Here is a 12262-nt window from a genome sequence, read left to right as displayed (position 1 = left end):
TTTATCTTGATGCTTTGCTGGTGTTGTATTTCCTTATTTACTGTACGCTCTTTGTAGTTTATCCACTGACGCTGATAATGTCATGCAAGATGCAGACAAAAATAATTTTGTCATTTACATTCAACATGCTTAACTGTTCAACCTGAGTTCGTAAGACTTTCCCCCTGCCTTCTCACACCATCAAGATGGTCTTAGAAATAACGTGAACCTGTTAATGCCAACCAAATTTGGCTCACTCTGTACTTAAATTGATTTGTTGAATGTCTTCCCTGTAGGCATTTTGTCCGTTCCGTAGTGATAATTGAAAAGACTGTCAGCTTTGCTTGCTTTGTACATTATATTGATAATTAAGCATGTAAGGAAGTATAGAGAAAGTAGAGAGGAAAACATATTATAAGACCATGACTGCACAGTAGGAAACATTGCATAGTTGGTTGTTTCTCCTTGTTTCTGTATGCTGACAAGGATAAATTAGAAGCGAGATTAAAAGCACAAATAACTTAAACTATGCACTTGGATGACTTTTTTTTTATCTAGCTACAAATACATTCAGGTTTTAGAGATGCAGACAGATCTGAAAAAAATTCTTGAGCCTCAAAGGTCAACTTCATGTCACAAGGCATGAGTAATTTTGCTGGCTACACTAGCAGTCTCACATACTTTTTATTTGTACAGAGAAACTATTAACTCTTTACAGAATATGCATTCATAGCCCCATATTTACTTGTATGTAATCTATTCTGATTCCTATGTTTTGTCTGGATGCAGAGGTTGAAAAGTATGATGAAAACCTCCATGAAAAGGTTGTTGAACAAGGTGGAGGACAAAAGCGATACTACTTTGAAAATCTGAAAATAAGTGTGCCTCAGATAAAGTTGAGCGTCTTCACTTCCAACAAGCTACCTTTGGATCTCAAGGTACGCCAGTGCATTCACAGAGTACGTTTCCAATTAAAGGGATTCTGTTGGAGAAGGAAAAGGGAACAGAAGCTTTAACATGCTACTGTTAATTTCCATTTACTCTTCCATTATTTAAGTTACAAATAATAGAAGTTCCAATAACTTCTCTTATTTAATTTGCATAATTTCCAGTCTCTATCATATGGGAGGGCCGAGATGAGGGTGAAGAAAAGTAAGAAGTTACTCAACTTAGGGAACAGAAATACAAGTCAGCTCTGAGTGATTTCATCCAAAAAATGTTGTCGCATTGGAATTGGATGGTTTGCATGAGCACTGTGTGATTTGGTTCAATATTAAGTGAATTCAGATTGAGTATGGGCTTAGGTGGAAAACCTGGTCCTTTCCATGTGGTAATAAATGTTCTGGCACGGTCGTTCAAGTGAACCAGGGATTTCAAATTACAGCGAGAAGATAATCTTGTCCAGTGTTCCCATCTTGTGTGATGGGACCTTCCTGGACCTAATAAGGTGGCAACAGTCAGCAATATTTCAGTTACCTCTGAGCTATTACAACTAATCTCCTCCACGGTGGGGGAGTTGAAACAAAACCAACCAACCAAACCATAAAAAACCCTCCCCACTGTGGAGGAACTGAGCTGCTGCATATTCAACTTGCATGTTCAAAAAACAAAATTGAGACACTGTCCAGGCTTTTTTGTGCCCTTGATATTAAGGACAGTAAGATGTGCAAGGTTTTAAAGAAGGCTCATTTTGTGGAATGAGTGTATATCATGGCATCCTACCAAGATGACCCAGAATATCATCAGTCCTGCGTTCTTGTATTGCTTTTACCAAATCCTTGTGCAAAGGAGGACAATTCAATAGCTAGCGGTAATATTTCTTACCATTCAATAACATGAGCAGTGTCTTGAATGTGTTTGCACTTTAGCTTCAACACAAAAACACTTATCATCTGGTTATCTCAAATTTAGAGAGAGAAAACAGTGTTAGTGGTGAGTGCCTTTAAGAATCTAGTAATGTGGGCTGTTCTGTTTGGATTTCCTATCACCTTTCATATATGGTTGCATATGGATATGTCTTGGCAGCCGCCAGCATTGTTCCCAAGAGAGAACTTGGCATATACAATTTTTTTTCCCCTCTTAATGGTAACAGTCACTGACTGTATTCTGTATATTAACTTTCACAGAAAGAGTTCCATTCAGTTTTGTAGCACAGGAGAGTTCAGGGTAGGAGGGAGAGAAAAATCACAGTAGAGCCTTTGTAGAACTTCTAACTACCTCTAATGTTTCTGGCTTGGACATTGCTGTCTGGTAATTTGGTGTAGACAGATTATTTTTATTAGGTACCGATATTAACAAAGTTGCCTTATATAATATCTGACAGTTAAACAGGAAATTACTTCCTACCCAAGTGAATAATGAGGACTACTCTAGTTAGTCATCCATTTACTAAAAAAATAAATAGGTCCTTTCTTACTTGCAAACTGAAATCAGACCTGTGATTTACCTTAATTGCCTGCAGATGGCACAAAACCTCGTCTAACTTACTACCAGCATGCTTTAGCGATTCATGTAGAAAGATACGACACGAGTATCGGGCTTCTTGCCTTCTTCAGATTTTCTGATGCTGGTGATGCTATTATCAAGATGCCATTATCAAGACCTGAAATAGAAGGGATCTCTTTCTTTCTTAAAAAAAGATTAATTTTTCCAAGATTATTTTATTTATGTGTATGTATATATAGATATATAGCTTGTCCACCTTAAATATGGGTTTTTTATGTATAGATTGTACAGGTTCCAGATGGTCCATGGGCTAATTACTGTCTTAGTTTTCTTCCTTGAAAATAATTGAAAATGCTGGTTTAAAGAGTTTCAGTACACCACATAATGTTAAGAAATGAGCCGCAGGCTTGCAGGAAATTATGTATGTTATTCCAGCTCATCCTGATACTTAATCCAGTCATAGAACTTCAACGAGGTGGAAGATACCCAGTTTTTTGTCTTCACTACATATGAAGGAAATTTGTTTAAGGTTTGGTTTAATTGAACATTAGAGCAGTTATAGCAAAGTGCTAAGCCTGGAGTCTTAAACACATTTTGTTTTGAAATATTCCTATCAATTGTAGGAAACAGATTGCATCAGGAAGAGTGTTTAATGACTAGTTATTGAAGAAATGCAGTTCTAATAATTGATCATTGCTTATAAGCAAAAGGTTTATGGAGTGATTGCCCTCTATATCAAAGCATCTACATGGCAGTGGTAAACTACTCTAGCAGCTTCAGATAATTTTGGTTTGTTACCCATTTAAAGATTAATTAATTTGAGTGCTGTGAATGAGAAGTAGAAAGAAAAATTAAAGTAGCAGTATCTTATCTTTAATTAGGCATTGAAAAGCACACTGGGATTTCCTCTAATCCGATTTGAAGATGCTGTGATTAATCTGGATCCTTTCACTAGGGTCCATCCATATGAAACTCAGGAGTTTATCATTAATGACATTCTGAAACACTTTCAAGAGGTAAGTGTCATACAGACTGTATTGTGGCAAAGGCTGAACTCTTGATTTGACAAGTTCTCTACAGAGGGTGGGGGAACTCTTTCTTGACTATGAAGTGTTTTTGCTGTATTGCTTCTTTGGTATAAGGAGAAAGAACATCACATGCTTCCAAGAATGCACTATTGCTGATCTTACTGGTATTTTTGTGTTCACTTCTTCAGTAAAGCTGTTCATTTCTTTAGTAAAAGTATCTGGGTTTGTATATGCTTTTGTTGCGGGTGGGACTTTTAATCGACTTGCTGGTTTTAACGTGATCCATAAGTGATGTTTCATTCTTCCTGTTGATTTTATAGGAGCTGCTTAGTCAGGCAGCAAGGATTCTAGGTTCTGTGGATTTCCTTGGCAACCCTATGGGTCTATTGAATGATGTTTCAGAAGGTGTTACTGGACTTATAAAATACGGCAATGTTGGTGGTCTCATAAGAAATGTGACACATGGAGTATCAAACTCTGCTGCGAAGGTAATAATTATAATATTAAAGTTTACTAGAACAATAAGCAAAAAATAGTCATGAAACAAGTCAAATAGAATTATTGACCATCTCCAAATTGCTTTATGTCCTGTTTGTTTTGTAAAAATTGTGTTTGAAGTGTAGATATTTTATTTTTTTTAAAAAACGCTTTATATATACACTTCAGAGATGCCAGAAACCCTGCAGGAGTCAATGAAACCACTCAAGGCCTTATTATTGATACACATATATTTTGCAGATTGGAGTAGTTAACCAGAGTGAGAACTAGAATGTTGCTCAAGTGTGGCATCATCTCCTATGTGCAAATGAACAAAGTTACATTATGTATAGAATATAGAGGGAGAGAGATCATTACAGGAATTTGGAGTATGTAAGGGTTTAATTAGTATAACAGCAGTTCTTACATTTTATTTTTTGGAAAGTAATTAAGCTGATGTGAATATCAGTTATTATGCTAATGCTTCAAGTTTTTTTTTTTTCTATGCCACGTAGCCACAAACGAAGGAATTCCTAGATTGCTACGCATTTATCTTTGGTTTAATTCCAAAGTCTCTGCATGGTGAACATTCGTTTGTTCTTCTGATAATGATTGAGAGAATTCAATTATATCAGTGTTATTGGTGAAAGTAACTATGTTAGAGTGCCCCAGAGAGGTATGATCTGACACAGCAGCCAAAAATAGGAAGTGGTTGTGATCATGGTCAACACTGTACTTGATACTGAACAAACACATCTTCACTTGGATAAAAAAAATCTTGAAATATTTTTCATTACATATATGGTGTGTTAACATGCATTGTAAATGATCTTCGTGATCACGGGTAGAATTGGAATAATGCTTTCTTCGCATAAGGGAACATTGTTAAAATTTGTTTTTGTGAAAATTCTTTACTTCCTATTATTTTTATTTTCCAAACTGGTAGGTTTGTACACGTGTATTATCATGGTTCATCCTTTCACAACCTATTCCACTTATTTGTATACAAGGAAATCTACTTTTTTCCCCACATTAGTAGGAAAGGTAATTCAGAAGATGAGAAAGGTGAAATGTAGAGTTTGCATAATTGCAGATAGCTCAAGATTAATATTAGCAAACCTGGTTAAACTGTGATAGAGATCCCCAGTCCATCACCAAGTGCACAACTGTGAGCATATCTAACCCAGATAGTTGAACTGTGAGGAAAGATGACATACACCTTCTCTATCATAATTGTCTTGTTGCCAGCATTAGCCCATATTGGACAATTTCAAGAAATTCAAACAAAATACCATGTTGTTGATATTCCTGTCTTAATCCCATACTAGGTGATTCTGTGATTATCAGCACTACAAATACAAGCTTACCCAAGCATCTGGTAGAAGACATACTGAGCTTCTGTAAGGCAGTATCCATCTGTGCAAATGAGTATTTTTGTCCATACTTTCTACTCGTGGTTCTAGTCTCTTGTGACCCATCCACTCCACCCAATAGAGTATGTTTCTTTAGAGTTTCCTTTCTATAAAGTGTTGTTTCCTCATTGCAGTCACATCTGCAGCAAAAGTCTCATAAATCTCTCTTTAAAAGGCACGAGCCTTCCTACGTTTCCCACAAGGGCAAGGTCATTCTTTGAACTTTGGAGTCATTTGTAACCAAGGGGTTTGTGAAGGAAGATTTTCAAAGGCAGAAGGGCAGTTGGATGCTGAACTCCTTTCAGAATTCAACAGGAGCTGAGTGCCTGCTTCCCATTTATACCTTTGAAAATCACCCCATGTACTATTTATCTGTCTTGCCAGGTATTTTTTTTCTTTCTCCTTGATATAGCTGAAATGTCTGTGATGCAAGTCTCACACAGTTCCCGTTTAAAGACTTATACGGGTTATGTATTTCTCCTTTCAGAACAAGGAGAAAATTGTATTCTTTAGAAAGTTCAATAGTACATTGAGCTCCTTGATTAATCCTCCTTCCAAAGGATGGGTCTTAATTCTGCTACCTGGAAGATAACAGTAAAAAAGGCTCAGATAATCACCGTGAATTCTTCCCTGTATGTTGCACTGCTTTTAGGCATCTAAATCTGCTAGAAAACTAAGCCAGGAATGTCCACATGATAAAAGATTGACATTTCAAGTACAATTTGTGACGTGTTATGTATATGGTATGATGTGGAACTTTGTCTTTTACTCCTTTCTACTCTACCATGTATATGCCTTACGATCATGTCTAGGCTATGTGAAGTTTTGGTAAAAGAAAAATGGGGAGGGGAACTCTTCAATTACTCAAGAAATATACAACTGAAACAATAGATCATTTTCATCTCACTATTGGTGTTTTTTTTCATTTTAAAGTATATTTTCACTGCATAAATTTTCACCTGATTCAGCTGTGCCATAGAGGTCCTCATCTTTGCACCTTATTCGGTGGAGCTGGTAACTAACGCAGCCAAAACTAGATGAGCCTGTGTTCTGCACAGAAACTGATGGCTGGGAAAAATACCCATTTTGGTTGTTTTGAGTACCTGACTTCTAAAGTGTCTTAAATAGATTTCTGTCCTAGATTTTTAAGATTTTTAATACTACAATCATCACTTTAAAAGTAACACTGCTTGACTGAATTGAAAAGTAAGCTATTTGAGTTGTATCTGGTTTTGTCATTTATTGCTTTTCTATTTTATAGGTCTGTTGATTATCCCTGTAATGGCTTTTCCATGCATTTCAGAACACGCAGTGGGTAATGCCTTCTTTCAAGTGGAGAGCTGCAGTGTATTTAAATTGGCACAAAACCTTAGGTTAAATAAAGTTCACTACAGACAGTTTTGTAGCTTTTATCCCTTGGAGACTCCAAGTTCTGTATTTTAAAAAGTTCTTTGATCCTAAATATAGACACCTGAGGGAATTTCATTCCCTCTGAATGGAGACTTCTATAGTTGCCATATGCATAGAAATGTCTTGCATTCTTGGCATCCACACTTTTTTTTATTTCCCCCGTTAGGCATGATACTACTAAATCCTAAATTATTCCTGTTCCAGAGGTGTTTCAATTAGAAATGAATATTGAACACTGAATTAGCATCTGAACAAAAATGTTCTGTAGCTTGTGTTCTCCAAATGGAAAATTAAGGGTGGTTGTATCTATTACTGGCAAATAGGTGTTGGGCTGACACAATGAAATTCCTGGTAGTTAAGGACTGAAAAGATTAATCAGCTTGTCAATACTGTGTTTAATTTGTCTGATTCTTTCAGCCTTCACAAGGAATTCTCGTATCTTTTATGAATTACGAGCACATAGTAATGTAGTTGTTATGACTCTGCAGCTAGGCTTAGTTTCTGGATATGTGTTTGTATATTGGATGGAAATAATTGTTGTGTCCCTCCCTCCCCCCCAAAAATAATTTAATTAACTTCTTGAAAGAGCTTAATTTTCACACTGAACTTTGAAGTTTCCAGTGAAAAAATCAGTTAGGCTTCTTAAGGAAAGGTAAACCGTCAGCCACAGTTGCATTTCCTTGTTAGGCTTTTGTGGAAGCTTGCAGAGTTCTGAGAAGCAGGCTTCCTTACGCTTGGGAGCAGGCATCTCCAGTGCCAAAACTTATGTATAGAGGACTCCCAACAGCTTGTATCGTGGGTGTTTGTTTTCTTTTATGGCTGATGAAGAAGCACAAATGAACTTCTGCCCTGGACTTTCATTCCATGTATTTATTTTAATTCGGTTCAGAGTGATGGCAGAGGTGTTTAAGTGCTTAACAGAGATAGGAAAAGAGGTAGGGTGTTGGAACCAGGTAAGAAAATTGTAAGACTAGTAAGGATATGAATATTGCTCCAGGTGAGTGTTTGACATAGAGGCATTTGTAGAAAAGGAGCATGAAAGCAACATGAAGGGAAATGGGAGGTTTAACCCTCGTCGTAAGATAAATCAAAGCAGAATCTCAAGTGGTTGGCAGTGACAGAAAAATAAAGACAACTGAATGCAATATGGAGAGGAAGTAATAAAGGGATTATTTAAAAACAAATCATGAACAAGTGTTTGACTTGTATGAATGTTAGCTTTAACAAAACTGGCAATAAATCAGATGAGAAGTGGATATAGCAGAGCAGAGAAGGTAGGTACAATATAAGCAGGTTCTACCCAGGAACAGACAGGAATGTTTCTAAAGCAAAGCCAATGGTTCCCTTTTGTTTAAAATTTCTTAGTCTGTGTAACCAACCACTCTTGTTTGATACCATTAAGAAGCAAGAACAATTGGCATTCTGACGTCTTTGGAGACACTGGTTCAGTAGTTCTCAGAATATTAGCTCAAAATGCAATTAAAGTAGCTGAAAAAAAAATTGTATCTTGCTGACAGGGAACTTCTGACGAAACCCTTTGTATATGAAGCCTGTGAAAGAAGTACGTGGTGGTGTTTTCCTCAGGAGAGTATTAAACAAAACAGTCAGCTGATAATGTAGAAAGATCATGGTGGCATTCGCGTTCTGAGTTTCCTACCATTGTGTATTTTCACAATTTTCTTTTGACTCCCTAGTCTTCTGTTTAACTGTTAACAGCAGAATGTGTATGATTACTGGCAGTCTCGTGCTGGATGCAAGTGAGGAAGGCTGGAATACATGTCATCGTTCTGGGCAACTTCACAGATTTGAATTGGGGTTTTGCTTCAGGGAAGCTGACGGTTGTCCTTTACAAGGGTAGTATTGAAGTTGTGGAATTTAGCAGCAATTGCCATAAATAGTTTTTTCTGCTCCTAGAAGTGATTTAAACAGGTCAGGTCAAATCTAGCTTTCCCTGTGTTTTCTTCAGTGAAACCTTAAGCTTTTTCTCCTCGTGTCTTCCCCAATATTGTGTAGGGGCTACTGCAGCTTCTTCAGGTAATGCATCCAGGTGGCACTGCAGGTCATCGTCAGTTTAACTTGCATTTCATGCAAAGATTAGCAGTTCATGTGCAGGTTCAAGTGCTGAGCAGTGAGAATCTCTATGAAAATGTGCAGATTCTGAGATGGAAAGTAATTGGAATTCCCAGGCAGAAATTTTCAGTGCTGGGAGGAGCATTACAGATGAGGCCATTTCCCCATTTCCTGGCAGTTTTAAAAGACAGAAAGTTTTATGGCCAATTAGTGACAATCAAAAGCCATGGAAAGTGTCACTTTTTATGTGCAGAACATCTGGTATCTATAATCAGTATCTTTGAAAGACGTTTTGGGATAAAGGATCATCTTTGCGAAGTTTGAAGTATTATTTTGTTTTTCCTGTTTTCATTTGTACCATGGGATAAAATGTGTGTGGCCAGCATCCTGGTTGAAAGTCGTCTTCACAATTCAGGTGAAATTCAGCCTTTCGTTTACATAGCTTCTCATACAGAGTGTTTGCAAACATGCTTTGACTACAGTGTATTTTTATGTGGAGAAATGGGCATGGGTAAGATCAAACAAAAATGGTGATACATTCTATGGGAAGAAGTGTTTTGATCTGGTCTTGATGTCCTAACATGTGCACGTTCAGAATCAAACCGACACATTGGTGGTAGCTTTGAATGAGCCTTTACCAGGAGAAATTATTCACTGGACAATGAAAATCCTGCAACAGTGCAAGAACTGCAAACAGTGAGATGCTTAGCGGTATATAGAAATCTCCAAGTGACCATCTTGACAATTAAAAAAAAAAAGGGGGGGAGGTTAAAAAGCTTTAAGTTTGACATCTCCTCTAAAGTTTAATTTTGAAGGGTTTTACCAGCCCATTTTCTTGCAAAATAAAATACAATGTTCCTGTTTTGTTGACTTACCAGGTAATTAAGTGAAAAAAGGAGGACTTAAAATGTGGTATGCAAAATGTCGTCAAAAGCACAAACTGTGAAATTGGAAATAAACATTTATCATAGGGATGAAATTAAATTTGATCTTAACCTACAGTTTCGAATGGTTAGCGTGTCATCAAAACAGGCACATATATCCCATATATCACAATTAGCATCTGAAGGAGAGAAAAAATGGGGTGTGGGTTTGAAATTAATGACTTCAGTCTTGACAAAAGGCTAACTACACCTCCCTACTGTAATATATGAAGTTATGTAGTTGTGTAGAATACGTTAAATAGTACAGATTTAAACTTGAAATTCCTTGGCTGTGTATCCCTGAGGAGGGAAAACAGTGTTTTTATGTCCGTGGGAGATGGCCAAGGTATCTTCTGAAGCTGTAACAACAGATGATTGGCATCAGTTCAACAGATCCGAATGCGTCGTCCCTCAAAGAGTTGTTCGCTGTTACACTGCACACACGATGACAGGCTGAATTAACGTGTTTGCATTATGTTTCTTTCAAAAATCTAAGGGAACACAGAAAACCTGTGGGTTTTCAGATAGGAGGCTCTTTCAGGTCCCAAGCGTGGTCACAGGTGACCATGGCAGAATGTGAAACTGGCTGGAAAGAGAGTGGCTGCTGGCGGTTACTGCCGGAAGGAAATGAAAAGAAAAATCAACGGAGTTGGTAAAGATGATGTTAAAAAGCAAAGGTAATCTGATGCCCTCTGAATATCTAACATTGTTGTTACATATTAACTCACGGAACTGGGCCAGATCTCAGGTTTTCTCAGGTTTTCAGTATATAGAGGGGTTTTTAAAGAGGGGGGTGGAGGAGGGCAAATAATTCCATTCCCAAAAAATAAACAAACAGGAAGACCGTAAAGCTTTGTAAGAGTTAAAGTTGGGGGGAGGGGAATTATCTGTTAAGAGTATTAGTTGTTTAATAAAGCGCAGTTGTCCTCCAGATGAACCCGCCAGTGACTCTGCAATTGGGGTCATTCCAAGTTCACGCTGTGGACTTTTGACTGCCTTCTGTGTCTGTGAAAACAGCCGGCGGTTCCTGCAGGGATCACTCATTCAGCCCTGTAACACAAAACTATTGCCAACGGGCACCTGCTGGTGCAGCCTCCCAGGAGGTCCTGGAGGGAAGCTACCCAAGTCATCAGGCATCTCTGGAGATAAAAACCAGGGGGGCTCCCCCGGGATACCCAGCTAATCAGGCATCCATACAGGCAGCGCGTCAGGGGGCTTCACAGCTTACCCAGCCAACACGCCGTTGTCAGGATGCATTAGGAAGCTTAGTTAACGATGGGATGTGAGCTAATTAAAGCTCCTTTACTTCGGTTGTGTGACATAAGTAGGGGTGGAGAATGCTGCACAGAATCTCAAGAAACGTATGTTTGTTCAGTGGGAAAAGCCGTTGCCTCCTCTTGGTTGTCAGTAATTTAGAGAGGGTCAAAGTTTATGTCGCTCTTAAAATGAGAAGCTGATTATAGCACTTTGCTGATTTAGTATTTTCTAAATTAAGAATGTGTCCGTTCTACCCATAGTTCCGTTACACGTTTCTCTCTGCACAATTTGACTTGGTTATAAATGTATTTTGGGCTCAACCTGAACCCTCCTTTCTGTTTAGCATTGTGTTTAACAGTTGACCTGGGGATGTATTAATGTGTAAAGGAAAGTGTAAAAGTCTATAGCATATACAATTAACTGAATTCACAAACTTTCCTGCTTAAATATCTGAGTAATTCTTAAGAGACTGACAGACAACATGGTAAAAATATTTTGTGGATCAGCTTCGGATAGCTAGGCCTTTTAAATCTGACAAATAAACACCTGATGTTTTTTCAACTACTTAAAGCAGTTCATTTTTTAGTCGCAGTGTAACGCACAGTTGACCACAGTGACGTGAAAGGAGGAAGCTCTGTTGTCTGCCTGCTTGCTGATGTCCGCTTTGTACGATTAAATACGTAATGCTTCCATTCCATAACAGTGCTTGTATTGATTAGTAAGGAAGCTGCTCTAAAACTCGCAGAAATATATTAAATATCAATCTTGAGACATTGCAATAAAAGCAAGGAAACTTGGGCTGAAGAATTTACGAGACAACTTTATCTGTCCCACTGCCCCTACTCACTACGTATGTCCAAGAATTCTGCGTGTCTTTTCGATTTTTACCCTTTCAGAAGAATAACAGTAAGATTTGAGGATGGCTAACTGCTCTAAAACTTTTTTTAACCACAAATCTTAGCAGCATGTATGTATGTCTGTTTAGCCTATAACATGTACACTGTGAAGATTTTTGCCTCCATACAGTGAAATAAATGCTGAATTTTGAACTGTTGTATTTTACTGTCAGAAGTCAGTGTAAAAATTGGCTTCCTCTAAAATACCTGTGCCAGGTTGGAGAGATGTAGGAAATAAAGGTGATTTTTAGTGATGCTGCTAGGAGGAAAGGAACCGCAGGGATTAAACTTACAGATATGTATTAAACGTTTAGACAGTGTCCATTGTATTGAATCACTTGGCTGAGCAGTACTTCCAGAACTTC

At 37.8% G+C, this 12262-nt stretch overlaps 1 protein-coding gene across 2 annotated transcripts in view; it reads left to right on the top strand.

The window, feature by feature from the left end:
- VPS13D (vacuolar protein sorting 13 homolog D (S. cerevisiae)) overlaps nt 1-12262 on the top strand; it is a 103775-nt gene that overhangs the window by 59538 nt on the left and 31975 nt on the right. For both annotated transcript variants that reach the window (XM_009702077.1, XM_009702076.1), the window contains 3 exons: nt 769-917; nt 3306-3440; nt 3773-3940. In XM_009702077.1, the coding sequence (XP_009700379.1) occupies nt 769-917; nt 3306-3440; nt 3773-3940 (452 nt within the window). The remainder of the gene's footprint in view (nt 1-768; nt 918-3305; nt 3441-3772; nt 3941-12262) is intronic.

The sequence above is a fragment of the Cariama cristata genome, unplaced genomic scaffold (assembly GCF_000690535.1).
Source record: "Cariama cristata isolate BGI_N322 unplaced genomic scaffold, ASM69053v1 scaffold15116, whole genome shotgun sequence".
Classification (NCBI taxonomy): Eukaryota; Metazoa; Chordata; class Aves; order Cariamiformes; family Cariamidae; genus Cariama; species Cariama cristata.
The sequence above is the reverse complement of the archived record's forward strand: the minus strand, read 5'-3'. Positions and strand labels throughout refer to the sequence as shown.